This window comes from Schistocerca piceifrons, chromosome 2 (genome assembly GCF_021461385.2).
Source record: "Schistocerca piceifrons isolate TAMUIC-IGC-003096 chromosome 2, iqSchPice1.1, whole genome shotgun sequence".
Taxonomy (NCBI): domain Eukaryota; kingdom Metazoa; phylum Arthropoda; class Insecta; order Orthoptera; family Acrididae; genus Schistocerca; species Schistocerca piceifrons.
This window is the reverse complement of record NC_060139.1, coordinates 649,964,149-649,985,837: the sequence shown is the minus strand read 5'-3', so window position 1 is coordinate 649,985,837 and position 21,689 is coordinate 649,964,149. Positions and strand designations below refer to the sequence as shown.

At 40.7% G+C, this 21,689-nt stretch overlaps 1 protein-coding gene across 5 annotated transcripts in view; it reads left to right on the top strand.

Moving 5' to 3' along the window:
* Positions 1–21,689, top strand: part of LOC124777272 (nascent polypeptide-associated complex subunit alpha, muscle-specific form) — a 105,911-nt gene that overhangs the window by 24,387 nt on the left and 59,835 nt on the right. For all 5 annotated transcript variants that reach the window (XR_007015704.1, XR_007015705.1, XM_047252604.1 and 2 more), the window contains exons 5-6: positions 10,087–10,532; positions 20,567–21,133. Coding sequence is in view for 3 of the 5 variants with exons in the window: in XM_047252604.1 (XP_047108560.1) it covers positions 10,087–10,532; positions 20,567–21,133 (1,013 nt within the window). In the remaining 2 variants the exon portion in view is untranslated. The remainder of the gene's footprint in view (positions 1–10,086; positions 10,533–20,566; positions 21,134–21,689) is intronic.

Genomic DNA, 21,689 nt, shown 5'->3' with positions numbered 1-21,689 from the left:
ATTATGTTATGGAGCTCCTACTGGGGAAGTGTTGGTGCTGTCTGTTTTGTTTAGCAGTAAAGTCCATTCTAATGAACTCTTCTTCCTTTCTGTTAATGTTGTTTTTTGTGTTTTTGAATTTCTGTTTCTTGTTTTTTGAGTTTTTGAATTTCTGTTTCTCTTTTTTCATCTTAGCACAGTAATGATTAGTATGTGCTGGACCACAATGTCAGAGAAACAAATTTGGTGGTTCCCTGGTCCCATTACACGATGTGAAACTGCTGATTTATCGCCATGCCCTGGTGGCAGTTGTCTTGTATTCCCTAGGGCAGGTGATAATGCTTCTTCTTCTTCTTCCCCCCTTATTCTCTTCTTCTTCTCCCGCCCCCCTTCCACATATCTGTAGGATAAGAGGTGTCTGTAACAATAAATTTTCCCATTCTTACATTACAGTGAAGCTTCCGGAATAACGCAGAATCTCAGACAATAAGCATGTCACTTGGCAATGTTCTCTTTGCAGGCTGTGTTGATAAGTATTCAGAAAAATACTGAACCTACTGTGTGTGTGGGGGGGGGGGGGGGCTATAGATTGAGAGCCATACTCATAAAATGATTCTATGAAGAAAGGAGGGAAAATGTGTTGCAAGAGAGAGGACAAGAAATCATGCTGTAGGTTGGGAATGAAGATTGAATGCGTTGAATGTCTGACTAGTGTGGGGGGGGGGGGGGGGCAGAAGTAAGACTGCAGAATGTTGGAAGAACTGTACTTTGCTGTAGATACAATGACATGTGTCTTTTAGAAACATTTTCAATTTTGGCGAGCTTATGGCCTTTTGCAATTTAGATTCTCAGAAAAATTTTCCTATTGGGGATTTTTTTAGGTGAACTGTTTTCAGTAAACAGGCACATATACGAGGTCTTCCACATAACACCACAAGATGAAATCCATTCTTTCTCTTTGTTATAGGCATTTTATCGCATTTATCCACATTCATTTAAGGAGAGCTGCCATTCATTACACAAAGTCTCTAAAATTCTTTACACTTGTCCTGCGATGAAACTTTCCTATAAACAACAACATTGTCAGTGAACAGTCTTACAGTGTTGGTGATCGTATCTGACAGATTGTTGATATAGATTGAAAGCATAGAAGTTCATAAATTGAATCACCAGGCTTTGTGGTGCAATGGTCAAAATACTGATTTCATATTTGGGAGAAGTATTGTATTAGTTCAGATCGAGTGAAGTGGTGCAGTAGGAAGATACTGGAATCTTATTCCGGAAGACAGCAGCTCAGATTCCCAACAGGCCATTCAGCTTTAGCTAGCTTCCTCATGTTCTCCCTAAAAATCTTCCGGCAAACACTCATATTGCTATTTTTTTCATCCTATACACTGACTATTACATATAATTCAGCTTATTACATCATCCTCTCATAGCAACTGTACCCTTTGTGTTTCCTGCGTCTGGTCGTTGGGGCTGCTCGAGTAAATTCGCTCCAGTGGTGGTTGGGGTCCTCCTCCTACTACTTCCCCCACACCCTCCTTTGGGACCATTGATTCCCCCACATGTCGGAGCATCCACTCCCAACCACTGGTTGGAGAAACAATGTCCTCTTCCAGCATCTCTTACCAGGAGGGTGTGCCCTGGGAACATTCCCTTCCCAGGAATCTGCTGATATGCAACTGGATACCACCCAGTGGCTGAAAGAGCCACAGGTTGCAGATTGTTGGACTTTGTGTTCCTCCTCCTTTCCCGGAATCTGGGGCAGACGAGCCTTTGCAGGCGTCAAAATCACCTGAGGATGAGGACAAGAACAAATCCTCCAAGGAGGAGGACATTCTGGTTGTCACCAACCCCCGCCCCCCTCCATGTCACTGGACCACATATGTTCTGTCTCACTATTTGGGGCATTGTTCCTGGTGGTGCCTGTGACCCAGAAACACCCCCCCCCCCCCCCCCCCCCCACACACACACACACACACCTCGATTTCAAACCAGTGTGTATTAATGTATCCTCACAGCTGGTGGCAGCAAGTGGCCTGCTTGGTCTCTTCATGTCCATGCAGGATGACCTCTCAACAAACCTGACTGGGATGACTTCAGTTTTGCTGTTGCCCTCAGCAGGTAAGTTGTTACCATTGGACCACTTACCCTCCCTTTGCAGAATGATCAAAGATTCTAAACCTCTGTAGACACAATTCCCCAGCCTGCACTTCATGTACTTGACCAGTGGGCGAAGTGAATTCACTTACTTCTACTACCCACCAGCTGGGGCCATATAAAGCTCTGTTCAGTGATTGGGAATTCGTCAGTGGCCTAGCCCTTTGCCCTGGCATGGCTCCTGAGCCAGACCATATCCACAGCAAAATACTCAAACACTTATCAGTAGATTGCCAACACCACATTTTTGCTGTTTTCGGCTGTATCTGGAATGAGGGTGATTTTGTATCTCAGTGGCGAGGAAGCTTGATCATCATGGTACTGAAACCAGGTGAATGCCCCCTTGCAATGGACAGCTGTCCTCCAGTTAAGTGTCACTAATATTCCCTGCAAGTTGTTCGAACGTGTGGTGAGCTGGTGGTTGTGTTGATACCCTGAGTCTGAGGGGCTTTTCACTTCATCCCAGGGCATAGTCGTGACAATTTGGTATGCTTGGAATCGGCTATTAGGCAGCTTTTTCACAGTGTCAGTGCCTTATCACTATTGTCTTTGACTTGCAGAAAGCTTATCACACCACATGGCATCACCGCATCCTCATATTCTACCTGAGTTGGGTCTCTAGGACCCGTTTCCAACTTTTGTGTGGACTTCTTGCCACACTGTACTTTCTGTGTTCAAGTTCATGCTTCCCACAGAACACCCCCTCCCTCCCCATGGCTTATTATTGTCACCTGAAGATGTCATGTATTGTGCACCTGTCACCATCATACTATCCATCCACTACCAGAACTGTAGCTTAACGACCAATTGCTCAGTGTTGTGGAATCTTATCGCTTTTTTGGAGTGGTCTTCAATGCATGGTTGACATGGTTTATCCATCTTCACCAGCTTAAGCAAACTTGCTGGTCACTACTCATTGCATCAGTAATGTCAGCTGGGGCGCAAACCGATCTGCACTTCCACAGCACTACAAAGGTCTGATCCTGTCCTGTCTTGATTATGGGAGTCCGATATATGGCTCGCCATTGCCTTCGGCATATGTAGGTGCTGGATCCAATACACGATTGTGGGGTCCAATTTGCAATAGGTGCATTTTGGACTAGCCCTGTGAACAGCCTCCCCAATAGATCAGATGCCAACAACTGCTGCTCATCTATGTAGTACACTTTCTCTGCTCTCCTGAGCATGTGAACTACCACATCCTTTTTCCTGGTAGGCAGATTCACCTCCTACAACAGAGGCCGAAGACTGGAATCGCACGCAGTTTGCATACAGAGTCTCAGAGTCTCTGCTCTGAGCTCCGCTCCCGCCTCTTATTGGGGAGCAATCAAATACACTCCCATGGTGTGCATCCCATCCACGATCTGTCTTGACCTATCCATTGGACTGAAAGACTGTATTTCTTTGCTCCCATTTCCTGGCCATTTTCAATGCATTTTGCAGAATTGGTAGCTGCTGCTCAAACCCTCACTCGTGTTCATCCTTGCACCAGCTAGACATTCCTAAAAAGGCAATGATTCCTTGAGTAGTCCTCAGGTTATTGACCACACTACCCTTGACACCCATTGGTTGTTACTATTCAGGACCTCCTTTCTGGATTCCATCAAGTTGGATAGCCGGTCTTCATCTGGACCCCAGCTCTTATTGGCATCCAAGGGAACGGACATGCAGACCAGTTGTTCAAGTTGGCTACCAGGATGTCGACTTTGGAAATAGAGGACTGTAACCAGACCTTTAGTCAACTGTACATCATCAGTTGTTGGATGCTTGGAACACGGATTACTGTGTCGTCGTTCCTCCGAACAAACCCCAAACAGTAAAGGGGTGCATGGCCATGTAGTGGTCTTCCCTTCATGCTTTGCTGTTGGCTTCACATTAACCACAGTTAACTGAATCATGGCCACATCTGACGACATGAGGATCAATCCCCCTGTCTGTGTTGTGCCTGTTTGGCAGTGGCCCACATCCTTCTGGACTGCTGTAATTTGGCCATCTTACCATGAAACCTTTACCTTGCTGACACACTGCCTCTGGTACTAGCAGACAATGCCAAACTAGCATGTGTGGTGTTACATTTCCCTGCTTGTGAGGTAGGGCTAATTGGTCTCTTCAGCCACTTGAGGGACTGGAGGGGTGCCTCATCACCTGCTTTGACCCATTGGGCCAATGGCTGCATTTGCTCAGTGTTCTGGGATGGCTCCTGCCCCTCCAACCTTTTAAATCTGCTTTGCTAGTTTGAGTGGGTTAATGGCAGGTGAGGAAACACCGGTTGAATGCAAAGGGTGCATATCCAATCACGTAATATATCCCGGCAGCTTCCAACTGTTGTCTGAGCAGAGCAAATTGTGCATAATTCAGCCTTTCATCCCTATCCCACTTTTACCTGCTTCTGTCTCTTGGTTTTTCTGATTCTCGGATAGAAGCAGTTTCATTGTCCTTCCCCTCCAGGGGCTATTCCCGGCTTGACATCTGTAGGATGGGCAAACCGATTTCCTCATAATTTGTTCCCTTTAACCCCATGATTCCGGTATGACGTGTTTCCTTCATCATCTATCCCAAATTCAAACTTACTTAAGCTTTTAACTAAATTTGGTCTGAGGAGAAAATAGTGCTCCAGGCACAATCATCTTCTCTGACATTCGAGCCCATAATGATTTTTATCTTTGAAGTTGTAACTGGCAGACCAAGGTTCAGAGAATTGAGAAGATTCCTTGGCTATGTATTCGATGAGAAATTTATCCTCGCTTAAGAAACCTGAAATTATGAGCATTAACGGCTCTGAAAAATGCAATAGGGCTTGGTATACAAGCAGGTTTGTGGACTTTTGTTTGATCACAGTTGGGCTGGTGTTGTACAATAAATGTACAGGGCTATTACAAATGATTGAAGCGATTTCATAAATTCACTGTAGCTCCATTCATTGACATATGGTCACGACACACTACAGATACGTAGAAAAACTCATAAAGTTTTGTTCGGCTGAAGCCGCACTTCAGGTTTCTGCCGCCAGAGCGCTCGAGAGCGCAGTGAGACAAAATGGCGACAGGAGCCGAGAAAACGTATATCGTGCTTGAAATGCACTCACATCAGTCAGTCATAACAGTGCAACGACACTTTAGGACGAAGTTCAACAAAGATCCACCAACTGCTAACTCCATTCGGCGATGGTATGCGCAGTTTAAAGCTTCTGGATGCCTCTGTAAGGGGGAAATCAACGGGTCGGCCTGCAGTGAGCGAAGAAACGGTTGAACGCATGCGGGCAAGTTTCACGCGTAGCCCACGGAAGTCGACGAATAAAGCAAGCAGGGAGCTAAACGTACCACAGCCGACGGTTTGGAAAATCTTACGGAAAAGGCTAAACCAGAAGCCTTACCGTTTACAATTGCTACAAGCCCTGATACCCGATGACAAAGTCAAACGCTTTGAATTTTCGGCGCGGTTGCAACAGCTCATGGAAGAGGATGCGTTCAGTGCGAAACTTGTTTTCAGTGATGAAGCAACATTTTTTCTTAATGGTGAAGTGAACAGACACAATGTGCGAATCTGGGCGGTAGAGAATCCTCACGCATTCGTGCAGCAAATTCGCAATTCACCAAAAATTAACGTGTTTTGTGCAGTCTCACGGTTTAAAGTTTACGACCCCTTTTTCTTCTGCGAAAAACACGTTACAGGACACGTGTATCTGGACATGCTGGAAAATTGGCTCATGCCACAACTGGAGACCGACAGTGCCGACTTCATCTTTCAACAGGATGGTGCTCCACCGCACTTCCATCATGATGTTTGGCGTTTCTTAAACAGGAGATTGGAGAACCGATGGATCGGTCGTGATGGAGATCATGATCAGCAATTCATGTCATGGCCTCCACGCTCTCCCGACTTAACCCCATGCGATTTCTTTCTGTGGTTTTATGTGAAAGATTCAGTGTTTAAACCTCCTCTACCAAGAAACGTGCTAGAACTGCGAGCTCGCATCAACGATGCTTTCGAACTGATTGATGGGGACATGCTGCGCCGAGTGTGGGAGGAACTTGATTATCGGCTTGATGTCTGCCGAACCACTAAAGGGGCACATATCGAACATTTGTGAATGCCTAAAAAAACTTTTTGAGTTTTTGTATGTGTGTGCAAAGCATTATGAAAATATCTCAAATAATAAAGTTATTGTAGACCTGTGAAATCGCTTCAATCATTTGTAATAACCCTGTAGCAATGTGGCCTTCGTATCTAAGAATTTAAGGCAGTGACAACTGTCACGTCAGACTACCAGCAGGCATCTTTAGAGCAAGCACCAAATCCATTGCTGAAACTGGTGATTCACTACTGTCTCCTGCAAAATTTCCTTGTGATGTGACACACTTACTTAAAGGGTGCATCTAACAGCTCCCAGGTTTTGTGTTGCTCATGCACCAATTGAACATATTTTATTTTACCATAGAATAGCAACAAGACCTTTCCTAATTTCATGTCTGAGCAGAGTAGCAGCTCTTAAAGTCTGTGAGTGAGTGGCATAAATTTTTTAATCCAGAGCAGGAATAAATATTTATACTACATTTTAATCATCACAGAATGAGAAGAAACAGGTGCAAAACGACTCGGCTGTCATCAGACCTAAATGCATAAAATTTATCATTTTTAAGTGCATCCAGCACTTAGCGCAGAAATGAAGTTGCAATCATTGTACTCAGTGGAATTCAGTGGCCTGAGAAATCTGATGGGAAAGCACATGGTTAATGTTTACTAGGATGCAGGAGAGATTCTTCTCATTGATTACTGAGTAAAGGCTAAAATGAAACTGTTGGCTTAATTTCATTAATCATATTAGATGATTCAGGAAAGCCTGCATCTTAAGTTTGCTAGTGCCTAGACAGGCAATGAAAGTAATGTACAATTTCAAACAAACAAATGCAAAAATGCACTTGAAAATGAGAATAAATCCTTGAAACACATTGTGCAAACCATTTAAAAAAAAAAAATAAATAACTGGTGCAATTTTCATTATTTAAATTATGGAACTCTTGACTACTATAAAAGTCTTCTGGATTAACTGGATGAAAAAATTTGCAAGTAGGGGCCTTGATTGCAAAATAACAACAAATCAGTTTGCACTTGCCCCTAAAAGAAAGGGTCATTCGAAGTAGGAATTGTGGTACCATTTACCCAGCTTACTTGATTTGGTACCGTAAAGAGTTTAACCTATATTCCTTACATCTAAAGAATTTGTTTTGCTGGAAATGTTTATTAATGTACAGTGAAGAGTTATTATTGCTGTAGAAACCTTAACAGATGCTCAAGTATGATCTTTAAAAGATGCAATCTACTCCCTCAAAAACATTGGGCGAAGTAAATTGACCTAAAAGAGAAATGTGACTAGGATGAATTAATGTTTGTCGTTGCAAAATACTGAGGTCCGTTCTGTCCAATATTTGGCCCACCACACCTGGAACAGCTTTTCGTTGCCCTCCCAGTCTCTGTAATATCATTGTCAGACCCTATGCTCCCTCTGCACCCATTTCCCTACCATATGGCTCCTACACTTGTGACTGTCCCCCCCCCCCCCCCCCAATAAGACTTGTCCTATGCATCCTTCTATCGCCACGTACACTAGTCTTATAACTAGCCAAGTTTGGGGAGCCCTCTGTGAAACAATATATGAGGGGTATTGGCTGTTATGTAATCTCTAATTGGCTTTTTACATTGGGGTGTCTATCACCATGTTATCAGTTACAATGAATGGGCAAAGACAGTGAGTGTATACTGGCAACAGAAAATATCCTTTTGCAGAACATGCTCTACCACATGACAGTCATGACCTCGGTGCCTGTTTCACCACACGTGCCATCTGGATTCTTCCCCCAGACACCAGTTTCTCAAATCTCTGCAGGTGGGAACTGGTGTTGCAACATGTCCTTGGTTCTCGCCACCCATCTGCCTTAATATATTTTAATTTCTTCAGTCTTAGCATTTCTTCTCAGTAACTATTCCTTTCTTCACTCTCTTTTAGTTTTCTATATATTTTTATTTTCTGACATGTCCATCTTCTCTTGCGCTGCCTCCTGCCCCCCTCCACTCTCTTCCCAACTCTACCATATACAGTGCACTTAGTTTTCTGCTCTTATTAACTCATGCATGATGTATTGTCAGTAATCTCTGTCGTGCAAATTAGCCTGCCTTCCAACTGTAAGCTCTCAGGTTTTTAAATCTTGTCCAGAGCAGTTCCCAACAATAAGTCTTTATCTCCTCATGCCATCCTTCCCCTTCAATCTTTCTGCCAGAAGTAGCAGCCATTGGCTCAAAACAAGCTTGCAAATTTAAGTACCTTCATATGTGTGTTGCTGTTTGGTCAGTAGATTTTGTTATCTATCCAGTTACCTACTTTGTTGTATATCAACCAGATCAAGAGCACAGCAAAACGGGACAGTAGGCAAGAGAATAAAAGAAGTAATGGAAAACATTCCTGTGATTCTGGATGCAGTGAAACCCCACTTTTACAATTTTCAAGGGACTTCAAAAAATAGTATAAAGTGTGGGAAGCAACATTTTAAGCTGTAATAGTTACATATTGGATACCCCATGCATTTTCGCACTTCCTGTATGGAATATTTACATAATATGCATCAAAATACTTGTCAGAGACTTATTTATTATCTAATAAAGATTCATTATCCAATACAAACTACTGATGTAACTGGAGCTGTTATCTGTCTGGGAAGTAGAAATGTTTGACTCGATCTCGTACATCGTAATCAATGTTTTTGGAAAGTCTGCAGCTGTCATTCATTATTTAAATAATGAAACCCTGCACCAGTTACGTATTTTTTCATGTCTTGCACAACGCGTTTTGAGAATTTTCTTTAGGTACTTTGCCTCCTCAGTTACACACACACACACACACACACACACACACACACACACACACACACACTCACACTCACACTCACATCACAAAAAATACATACATAAATAATGCACTTGACAGTGAAAATAAATTCTCGAAACACTTATTGCTCGGCATGAAAAAATACATGATTGGTGCTGCGTTTAAACTAAAAACGTGAGCTATGCAAAGTGAATGATAGTGCCAACTAGTGGAAGTGTTAACGAAAGACCCCCCCCCCACAACTAGTGCTACAAGTGATCAGATGCCAAAACACACTAAATATGGTTTGATAGAGGTGTCACAACGAACACAACAATCACGAAACTGTGATGCACACCAGAGTGAGTTTGGAAATGGTTGTGATTGGTCATGATATCTTGAATTCGAACGAACCTAGTTGCTCTCATCAGCCACCACGCTGAGTTGAGCATGGCAGCGGCAGGAGATATATGGCATGAATTATTCCAACTTTTCCATGTTTACCTGCCACTGAGGATAGTGCCCTGGTGTCAAAAAGTTAACTACGTAATGTTTGTAAACACTGCTTGATGGCCAACATATGGCCAGCATAATTTTCTGTCATTTTTTCGCAATGTGTAAATTGTGGGAAAATTATAAATCTGTTAATGCAAAATTGGGTGTGAATTTACATTGTGGACATAAGAAATTTCACAGGAGCAACAAAAAATGTTGTAAACAGTGGCATAACATTAATTCCGGGAACGTAAAAGTGGGATTGTACTGTATCACCTTTCAAGAGTAGTTCAGCTAACTTACATATGCCATTTAATTTTAGATGCTTACTGGTGTATAGTGTTCAAACTGAAATTTCTTACAGTACTTTATTGTGTTGTATCTTCCCAATGTAGGTTCCATGATTATATCATAAACTCACTTCTACGTCTTGATTTGAAAACAAGACTTTTTTTATTTTGTGTTTGCATGTAACCCTTTTACATTGACAAGTAGAAATTTTCTCTTCGTTCACTTAATTGTGGATTTATTTTGAAAATCATTTTCTTTATGCATAATAGTTGTGATACCACAGTTCTTTACTTTTGCAGGACCAGCGACTGGAGCCCAAGGCCCTCCTGGGTACTATCCTCGAGGGGCTGGTCCAGGCCCTATGCCACAACATGCACATGTTGGTGGTGCTTGGGCTAAATCAGGTCATGGTCATGGCCAGCCTGGTGTGGGTGTTGGTGTAGGTGCTGCAGGTGCTACTGGACCCCTCTTCAGTTTACAGCTATTGGTGAACCAAGAAATGAACCGTGCTGCATTAGCTTCAGCAGCTGCAGCTGGGGTTGGTGTTCCAGTCGCAGGGTCTCCAGGAGCTGGCGTTCCCCCATCGCACCAGCACCAACAGCCAGTGCCCAGTGTTGTAGCAGAGGGAAGTGTTGATTTAAGTGCTGACAGTTACCGCCGCCCTCTTCCTCTTACTCACAGACCACAGCAGTCACAATTACAGCAGCAGCCCTTGCCACTTAACGGGGAGGTTAGCAAAGATACGGTTAGTAATTTTTGTTTTAACAATTGAGACATACATTAATTTTTGTGTTAATGCTTGAGACATACATAAATGTTACTTGAATCGGGTGTGTAATTTTATAATCGAAGATATGTTGTAATGTGCCATTGGCAGAATGCCATAGAAACAGTTTCATTGCATTTTCATTATTACTGTGGTTCTTTTTATCAGGATGAAAATTCACTGTGAAAATTCTAACTTGAGGAGGCAAAATTGAAGAACTGCTTAAAGGTGCACTTGAAAACACAAAACAATATCCTTAGAGGTTAGAAATGAGGGGCAAGTCAGCACACCCCAGGATGAGAGGGATTTGGTTGTTAAGGACAAAGGGAGGTGAAGTGAAGAGGCTTCCGAGTATTGGAGGTTCATTGATAAGGACTGTAGCAGCTTAATTCCAGAAATAATAGGACAGAACGAGAAGTAAGTACGAAGATAAAGGAGGTGGAATGGGTAGTGGAGTTAGAACTAAGAGGATAGTGAGGAAAAAACAGGAGGAGACGAAAAAATCTCTGGATTCTGTCCCCAGTAAGTCCTATGACTTTTATTTGTCATTTACCACTTCTTTCACCCTGGTGATGGGTGCTGATGTGACAAATGTGGAGCATCACCGTGGTTCAGAATCCACGTTAAACTGTTGGCTGCCCCCGCTCCATACCCCACCCCACTCCCACCCATCTCCACAATAATTACCTGGGTAAATTAGCTCAAAGGTCAGATGAATGCAACAGCTTACCACATACAACAGGAGCACTATTAGTAAAGCATTGTGATGTTCAAAACAATTTGTGATTGATGACTGGTTTAATTTAACCCTCCGCTGGGTGCGCCTTTCATACTTCCATGAGTGGGCGTGTTGCGGCTTTTACGCCACAGTTATTATTACATTTTTAACCTAAAAAAAATAATCTGTATATAATTGCCAGTTACATGTTGTTGGAGAAAACATAACATAACATTACATGGCTCTACAAAAGTAATCTTCTATTTATTTGTTGCTGTCACAATTGTCTTTTATTGTCATTGTAATTTATTGCCTTCATGGTTCTTTTAATTATATCACTTAATTGCACTGATTCACATGAAAAGAAAGTAACAAGGGGACACATTATGAAATGGAGCATTCATAAATCCCCACTCCTGTTTATGATTGTGAATAAACTGGTCACCTTCCATCTGCAACTCACTTTCACATTGCTCACATTTTTTATCTATGACACTGTTTCTTGCATACATTTTTCTTGCATTTTATACACACTGCTTTGGTTCTGTTGTTTTTATGCCTGCCACATATGTAGCAAAGTCCAGTTTTGTTGGCTTCTTGGTCTTCTCTTCTTCATGCCTATACTTGGTCAAGAGGGCCTGAATATCCTTGGGAAGTGTCTCCAGTAATGCTCGTTGATTCAAATGTTCTTCCATTAGGTCCAGAGCAAGATCTTTAAAAAAAAATTCGTCTTCTTTCATTGTTATGAGGATTGTTGAATTTGAAAATAATGTTTGCATTTATCCCAGCAAAATCTAGATGTCTGTAGAAAAGTGCAAGTGGCCACCATGGCATTATTCTGGAAGTACTGTAGGATGAGCACATGTTATCTACAGTGTCTAGTCCTCCTCTGGTAGGATTGTAGTCCAAATTCACTCTCGATTTCTTAGTCTCTTGATCTATTTCATTTGTGCTATGCATTGTTGATAAAAAAAATCTCAGCTTTCTTCTTTTTAGGAACAGTTGAGACCATACAAAAATTGTCTTGAAAACCGAAGGGACATGACTGGACTCCTTGGCTTTTATTTGCTTGGAATTCTTGAGGTATTTTCTTCTTATATTTATTCATGGTTCTCAAGAGAGTCAAACCTTTGAGATTTTCAGCGAGCGGGAAGTTACTGTAGTAATTGTCAGTCATAAGATTGCTGTTTGTTTTTTCAGTTGGTGGTACTAATCTTTGCACAGTGTCATCAGGCTTGTTAGACTTCAGCTAGGGCCCTGGCATCTGCTTGCCACAGTAAATTTCAAAATTCAGGGTGTAAAATGTTTTGGCATCACACAAGGCATAAATCTTGGTCCCATATTTTGCAGGCTTATTAGGGATGTTCTGTACAAATCCACAGTGTCCTCTGAAAAGATGCAACATCTCGTCAGTAGTGAAAAGCTCGCTGACATTTTAGTGAACAAGGCAGTTGTTGACAAACTCTTGATGGAAGTCCTGAATAGGTGCTAGTTTGTCACTTGCTTTCTTTCATTCCGGGTACTCAGGTCGTCGAACCTAAGAGTTCGAAGCAGAAAGCGAAAGCCTTTATCTATCGTTTTGTGGTGTGTCTGCAGTCTCATTCTCTTGAATATTGAACTTCAGCTCTTTTACTATTCTGGATGTATCGGTTTGTATTTTTCACAATGTTGTCAATCATCCCATCAATAATAAATAGGTAAAATGTATCAATTTCTTTTTCCATAATTTCAGCACTTGCTTTTGAACCTGGCTGAACTATTAGAATGATCTTGGCCTTGGTTTTAGAAGAAGAAGGAAGCAGTTCACTTTTCCAAATAGAGCTTGTAAAATAATTATTCCTGTATCATCTCCATCCCGCAGTTAACAGCAATTCATGTGTCTTCTTTTCTTTATACCTGTTAGATATAATGCACCTAAAAGAGCCTTTATCTATCGTTTTGTGGTGTGTCTGCAGTCTCATTCTCTTGAATATTGAACTTCAGCTCTTTTACTATTCTGGATGTATCGGTTTGTATTTTTCACAATGTTGTCAATCATCCCATCAATAATAAATAGGTAAAATGTATCAATTTCTTTTTCCATAATTTCAGCACTTGCTTTTGAACCTGGCTGAACTATTAGAATGATCTTGGCCTTGGTTTTAGAAGAAGAAGGAAGCAGTTCACTTTTCCAAATAGTTTATTTATCTTTCACTGCATAGAATCAGTAATCATCTGTTTGTTGTCTCCCCTCTTCAATCAACTGGTCATCTCTTTCCTCTGTTTATTGTTCGCGGTCACTACTGTGGTTTTCTTCTTCAATAACTTCTTCTTCCATCTCAGATTCACATGAATCTGACAATCCTTGTAATTCTTCTTCTGACAATTCTTGCAGTACTTTCTCTTCAGGACATACAGTTGGATGCTGCTTATCAAATGCCAAATTTTTCTCGATTTTCATGCTTTTATGAGACATTACGAAACACGTGTTTTTCTAAAAGTAATATATTTCAGCAAATCAATATCCAAGATCGTAAAAAGTAATGAAAATTGCATATGGGAACTTCGATTCGATTCGAATATTCATTATATACTAATACAAAAGAAAGGTTGCCTTGAGGCGAAAGAAAAACACAAATATAGAAAATACTTACATCACAAGGCGCATAGCGGCAAACACGTTGCAAACGCAACACTCACGTTTCAAACAATAATAGCAGTCAAACTGCCGAAAGCATGAATTGCGCAGATGTACTAAGTGGTGACATCTGTTGAGAATAACAAATACTTACCTGGACGTGGACACAACTGTAACACTAATTGTAATACTAACAGAAAACTAAATCTTGCAGCTAACTGCCACAGGCGCATCCACCGATGGGTTAATATTGGATGGGAGAATCCAAGTAGCCTAAGTTGTGAAGCAGGCAGTCAGGTCCCTCACCAAAAAAAACCTGAAAATTGTTTGGACATGTTCAGCAAATAGGGTATTTGACTGTATTCTGGAAATTGTCTTAAATCATTAATTATGTCATTTTTGCTCTTAACAAGCTTTTCTTCCTCTCGAGTTTCAGTATTCTTTTCTAATAACGGAAATGAAATTCAAGTAATTTGAAAGCCCGTAAAAATGCCCCTTCCAAGTGACATCCTGGCTGTCTCGTTGCTCCTATGGTTATAATGCTAATTCACAGTGATGTGTTTTCTAATTTACATTTCAGAAAATTGGTTACAATTGGTGTGTAGTACCATACTGTATAAATACATCTATAAGAACTCCTGAAAAGTTGTTTTTGAGTTTTCCAGCATCATTCAATAAAAATAAACTACTAGTGAAAATTGTTGTTTTATCAAATTATACCTCAATTATTTGGTAACCCAGTGTTGTCTGATTTTATAAGATGATGTCCATAGATCGATAGTTCAAAACTAATCTGAAATAAAAATTTAACTTATTTGAAAAACGACTCGACAGTCCTTCCATATGAAAACCAAATCGCAATTACAAAACTTCAGCATACTGATCAGAAAGAGATTGTTATTGTGTTTTCCTTGCTGTTTACATGTGCTTACATTTGCAATCTCTATTCACACAAGCCACGTTCAGAAAGATATTTTCTAGTTAATATGACCACAGACCTTTTACTTCACTAGAAACAATGTTTTTATCTTTGTACTGCCCACCAAGGATCCTTATTGTTTAAACTTTTGCAGTCAGCTTTAGTCATTAATGTTAGTTTACTATCACAAACATCTCAGTTCTTATGTTTGTGTCACCTGCATGTTGTACATGCTTTATATCTTTCCATATAACCTCATCATCCTACACCTCGTTGTCCTGGGACATATGGTGATATCGTCAGTACTAGCAATGTTTTCCAAAAGTGAATTGTTTGTTTGCGAAGTAAATGCATTTATACTCTGTTGTCCATTTCTCAAACTAAGAGTATGGGAAGCTGTACAAGCTGGTCCATTAATAGTGACCGGGCCAAATAGCTCATGAAATAAGCATCAAACAAAAAAACTACAAAGAACAAAACTCGTCTAGCTTGAAAGGGGAAACCAGATGGTGCTGCCATAGGTCAAATGGATACCAACTGCATTTTTTTAAAAAAGGAACCCCCATTTTTTATTACATATTCATGTAGTACGTAAAGAAATTTGAATGTTTTAGTTGGACCACTTTTTTCGCTTTGTGACAGATGGCGCTGTAATAGTCACAAACGTATAAGTATGTGGTATCGTGTAACATTCCGCCAGTGCGGACGGTATTTGCTTCGTGATACATTACCCGTGTTAAAATGGACTGTTTACCAATTGCGGAAAAGGTCGATATTGTGTTGATCTATGGCTATTGTGATCAAAATGCCCAACGAGCATGTGCTATGTATGCTGCTCGGTATCCTGGACGACATCATCCAAGTGTCCGGACCGTTCGCCGTTTAGTTACGTTATTTAAGGAAACAGGAAGTGTTCAGCCACATGTGAAACGTCAACTGCGACTTGCAACAAATGATGATACCCAAGTAGGTGTTTTGGCTGCTGTCGCGGCATTATGGGAGGAAGGATAATTGGCCCCCATCTTATCGATGGCAATCTAAATAGTGCAATATATGCTGATTTCCTACATAATGTTCTACCGATGTTACTACAAGATTTTTCACTGCATGACAGAATGGCGATGTACATCCAACATGATGGATGTCCGGTTGAAGCAGTATTGAATAGCATATTTCATGACAGGTGGATTGGTCATCGAAGCACCATACCATGGCCCGCATGTTCACCGGATATGACATCCCTGGATTTTCTTTCTGTGGGGAAAGTTAAAGGATATTTGCTATCGTGATCCACCGACTACGCTTGACAACATGCGTCGGTGCATTGTCAATACATGCGTGAACATCACAAAAGGCGAACTACTCGCTGTTGAGAGGAATGTCGTTACACGTATTACCAAATGCATTGAGGGTGACGGACATCATTTTGAGCATTTATTGCATTAATGTGGTATTTACAGGTAATCACACTGTAACAGCATGTGTTCTCAGAAATGATAAGTTAACAAAGGTACATGTATCACATTGAAAAACCGAAATAAAATAGTCAAACACACCTACATTCTGTATTTTAATTTAAAAATCCTACCTGTTACCAACTATTCGTCTAAAATTGTGAGCCATATGTTTGCAACGATTACAGCGCCATCTATCACAAAGCGAAAAAAGTGGTCCAACTAAAAAATTCCTATTTCTTTATGTACTACATGAATATGTAATAAAAAAATGGGGGTTCCTATTTGAAAAAACGCAGTTGGTATCCATTTGACCTATGGCAGTGCCATCTAGCGGGCCAACCATAGCGCCATCTGGTTTCCCCCTTCAAGCTAGACAAGTTTCGTTCCTTGTAGTTTTTTCATTTGACGCTTATTTTGTGAGATATTTGGCCCGGTCACGATCAATGGACCACCCTGTCTATAAAGCATCCCACAATCGAAATGATGACGACAGTCAGTTCTTGCTAATGCTGTTTTCGTATTTCATGTAAAACTTTCAAAAATGTATTTGATCCTTCCAGGATTCAAACATGGGACCACCTTATCATCATTCAGGTGTGGTACCGAACTACTACTGCGTGCAGTATCTCTGCTGAGTGTCTTGTACAGAAGAAATCGGCACAAAGTTTTGCCAAGAATATTTTTCTTGTGTCTTGGGTTGTAGCTCTTGACTGATAGTTGGCAATTTAGTTATAATATACGGACCCATTTGCGAAAGTTGTACAATTCCTTAGTTTTGAGTAAGTTTAATGATGTTGCAGGGAGCAGGGAAAAGAAAGTCCGTCGTTGCATATATTGCCTCTCTAAATTGGCGTAGTATAAACACATCAACTGTTACAATGTTTCCACTACATATGTTCACAAAACTTCTTTCTGTTGTTATTTAAAAGTTGTAACCTGTGTGTTCCATCACTAAATAGCTAAACTGTTTGTAGAAAAAGTACATAAAAGTGTCATAACTCTGACTAACACTCCTATAACACATGCATAGCTTTTTCTTACTCCTAGTCTCTGACGTCACAAAGCATCAGCCAGCAACAGAGCATTTTCAATTAGTGATCAGATCTTGATGTTTAATGATTTTTAAGCTTCAATTACACTTAAAAAGAAACCAGATATTTTGTGAGAATATTGATTTTAAGTGCTATTTAAATGTTATAATCAACCAGAATAACAACCACCCTAATCATATTTTTAATGTAGGAAAATAGTGTGTTGTACTTCTGACATTTGTCTCACTAGGGGTAAGATAGATACTGCCTACAGGAAAATTAAAGAGACCTTTGGAGAGAAGAGAATCACTTGTATGAATATCAAGAGCTCAGATGGCAACCCAGTTCTAAGCAAAGAAGGGAAGGCAGAAAGGTGGAAGGAGTATATAGAGGATTTATACAAGGGTGATGTACTTGAGGACAATATTATGGAAATGGAAGAGGATGTAGATGAAGACAAAATGGGAGATAAGATACTGCGTGAAGAGTTTGACAGAGCACTGAAAGACCTGAGTCGAAACAAGGCCCCGGGAGTAGACAACATTCCATTAGAACTACTGATGGCCTCGGGAGAGCCAGTCATGACAAAACTCTACCATCTGGTGAGCACGATGTATGAAACAGCCGAAATACCCTCAGACTTCAAGAATATAATAATTCCAATCCCAAAGAAAGCAGGTGTTGACAGATGTGAAAATTACCGAACTATCAGTTTAATAAGTCACAGCTGCAAAATACTAACGCGAATTCTTTACAGACGAATGGAAAAACTGGTAGAAGCCGACCTCGGGGAAGATCAGTTTGGATTCCATAGAAATGTTGGAACACGTGAGGCAATACTAACCTTACGACTTATCTTAGAAGAAAGATTAAGAAAAGGCAAACCTACGTTTCTAGCATTTGTAGACTTAGAGAAAGCTTTTGACAATGTTAACTGGAATACTCTCTTTCAAATTCTGAAGGTGGCAGGGGTAAAATACAGGGAGCGAAAGGCTATTTACAACTTGTACAGAAACCAGATGGCAGTTATAAGAGTCGAGGGGCATGAAAGGGAAGCAGTGGTTGGAAAAGGAGTGAGACAGGGTTGTAGCCTTTCCCCGATGTTATTCAATCTGTATATTGAGCAAGCAGTAAAGGAAACAAAAGAAAAATTCGGAGTAGGTATTAAAATTCATGGAGAAGAAGTAAAAACTTTGAGGTTCGCCGATGACATTGTAATTCTGTCAGAGACAGCAAAGGACTTGGAAGAGCAGTTGAACGGAATGGACAGTGTCTTGAAAGGAGGATATAAGATGAACATCAACAAAAGCAAAACGAGGTTAATGGAATGTAGTCAAATTAAGTCGGGTGATGCTGAGGGAATTATATTAGGAAATGAGACACTTAGAGTAGTAAAGGAGTTTTGCTATTTAGGGAGTAAAATAACCGATGATGGTCGAAGCAGAGAGGATATAAAATGTAGACTGGCAGTGGCAAGGAAAGCGTTTCTCAAGATGAGAACCTTGTTAACATCGAGTATAGATTTAAGTGTCAGGAAGTCGTTTCTGAAAGTATTTGTATGGAGTGTAGCCATGTATGGAAGTGAAACATGAACGATAACTAGTTTGGACAAGAAGAGAATAGAAGCTTTCGAAATGTGGTGCTACAGAAGAATGCTGAAGATAAGGTGGGTAGATCACGTCACTAATGAGGAGGTATTGAGTAGGATTGGGGAGAAGAGGAGTTTGTGGCACAACTTGACTAGAAGAAGGGATCGGTTGGTAGGACATGTTATGAGGCATCGAGGGATCACAAATTTAGCATTGGAGGGCACCGTGGAGGGTAAAAATCGTAGAGGGAGACCAAGAGATGAATACACTAAGCAGATTCAGAAGGATGTAGGTTGCAGTAGGTATTGGGAGATGAAGAAGTTTGCACAGGATAGAGTAGCATGGAGAGCTGCATCAAACCAGTCTCAGGACTGAAGACCACAACAACAACAACAACTTCTGACATTGAATGAGGCTGAACAGTAAACTGTTTTGTGTCATCCCAGTAACTCCACCCAACATATTTGTTGTTGTGAATTGGCAGGAACCAATTCACGGGGTTTGGAGGAAGCCGAAAGGCACGCGTTTAACTCATGCAGGCTGGCGTGAGGTCTGGAACAGGTAAAGTGATTATACTATCAAGAAAAGTACGTAGCTGCTGGAATACTTAACTTTAATCCATAATTGGTGTACATCGGTCTGACGGTACAGGCATCACAAGATAAATAGCAATTTATAATGGCGCCTTGCTAGGTCGTAGCAAATGACGTAGCTGAAAGCTATGCTAACTATCGTCTCGGCAAATGAGAGCGTAATTTGTCAGTGAACCATTGCTAGCAAAGTCGGCTGTACAACTGGGGCGAGTGCTAGGAAGTCTCTCTAGACCTGCCGTGTGGCGGCGCTTGGTCTGCAAGAAACAGCACCATAAGCACAGTTCTGCTACATAATAAGGTTTGACATTACTTCAGCAACATTTGGCAGAGTATCTCTCTATTCAAAGAAATGTATAATCACTTCCATGAAAATATTCAATAAGATAAAGTAGTTGAAAAATATTGATTTTTAGATTTCATATCCATCTGTTGAAGGGAACATAGAATTGTTTAATGGAAGCAATTACAGAATTTGTGACATGCAAAAGTCTTCAAAAAGTATTTCTAAGTTGCTTTACCATATTTAATTTGATGCAAAGCTCGAATGTCCTGTTTGGAATAAAAATAGAGTAAAAGTAACCATTCGTTATATGGGTGAAGTGGTGTGTCCTCCACAGGTACGTAAACATTTTAATTGATATTAAACTTTTGGACGTTGTTTATATTCGTTTGTAACAGATTAACAAAAACAAACATGTGTGGCTAAATTGTCCTTTTGTGGTTTCTAGGACAATTCAGCTATACCATGACTAGTTACCTTTATTTCTTCTGTTGACTATTGAATTTGATTTTACCATAATTGATAGAAACAGACAAAATTTCAAAAATGTACATAAAGCAGATATGTACAGGAAAGTTGGTTTTAAAGCCAGATGCTTCTAGTTTTCACACAATTGCTTCTCGTATCAAGTACTATGAACATAAGCAACAAAGAGAAAATGTGGATTGCCAACTTACATGGTTTGTTGGAGATAAAAAATAAATTGCAATTTTGATTATATGTGATGAAGTTGTAAAATAACTTCGACTTCTTTTTCGTGGTGGCAAACAAAGGTAATCTAAAACAAGAATAATTATCTTCTGTTATAGGTAAGTGTCATTGCCCAGACGCCACGAAAGCTGACAATGCCCTCTCAACTTACCCCAATGTCACCCGCAACACTGGAACCAAGTCGGCCATCACCAGAAATTACTTCGGATAGAGGAGGTGGTGCAGCTATCAGTGGAGACAAACACGAACCTGCAGTAGCACCTGCGACGTCAAGTCCGTCAGTTCCCAGCGTTGTTAGTGGTTCTGCTGTAATGGCACCTGTTGCAGCACCAGCACCAGCACCTGCTCCAGCACACACACCAACGCCACCACCTCCTCCAGAATCCCCTGCCAGTCGTCACTCAGATGATGGCCACCAATTGCCACCACCAGGAGTGCAGCAGCAACCACAACCGAGACCATCACCTTCACCGTCACCAGCTCCTACATCTTCCAAAGATCTTGGGCCAGTCTCACCTGTGCGATCTCCGAAGAGTGGCACAATAAAACGCACGAAGAAAGTTGATTCAATCCTGGAAAACCTTGTTGAGAGTGGTACCAAGAAGGGGAGTGCTCAGAGCACTAGCTCAGGTTCCGAACATTCTCCACAAACTCCTGTCAGCACGGTGAGTGTACATAACAGATTTTAAGTCACATACATCTAGGTTAGATTAGTAATGCCTTTTCGACTATGAGGAGGCAATGTTGGATTGCACACATTCTTCAAAAGTACAGTGGAATTTTGTTAGCACATTTTTGAAAGGGCCACTGACTTTGAACATCATAAGCAGGGAAACATACTACAGAAAAATGCCAAATTTGGTCATGATTTGATTTTTATTCTCTCTGAAAATGCACAATTACAGGTACCATATTTGGGGTAATATGGGCTCTCATAATGCCACATTGCCTGGCATGTTATGGCAATGTGTAAAGTATCATTCAAAATGTGCATTTTCGAGGTCATGTTCAGAATATCAGACCTAGAAACTCTCAAAATTGTGTGTTAGCATGCAATAAGCAAAAGTGTGTTAAATATGGCAACATTTGGTAAATCAAATGTGTACACTTCTGCCATTAGCCAAATGGAATGCAGGAAAGCCACTCTCTAGTGTCCAAAGTATGTACCTAGTATGTGTTGATGATGAAAAATAAAAATAAACTGAAATCAAAATTTTTATT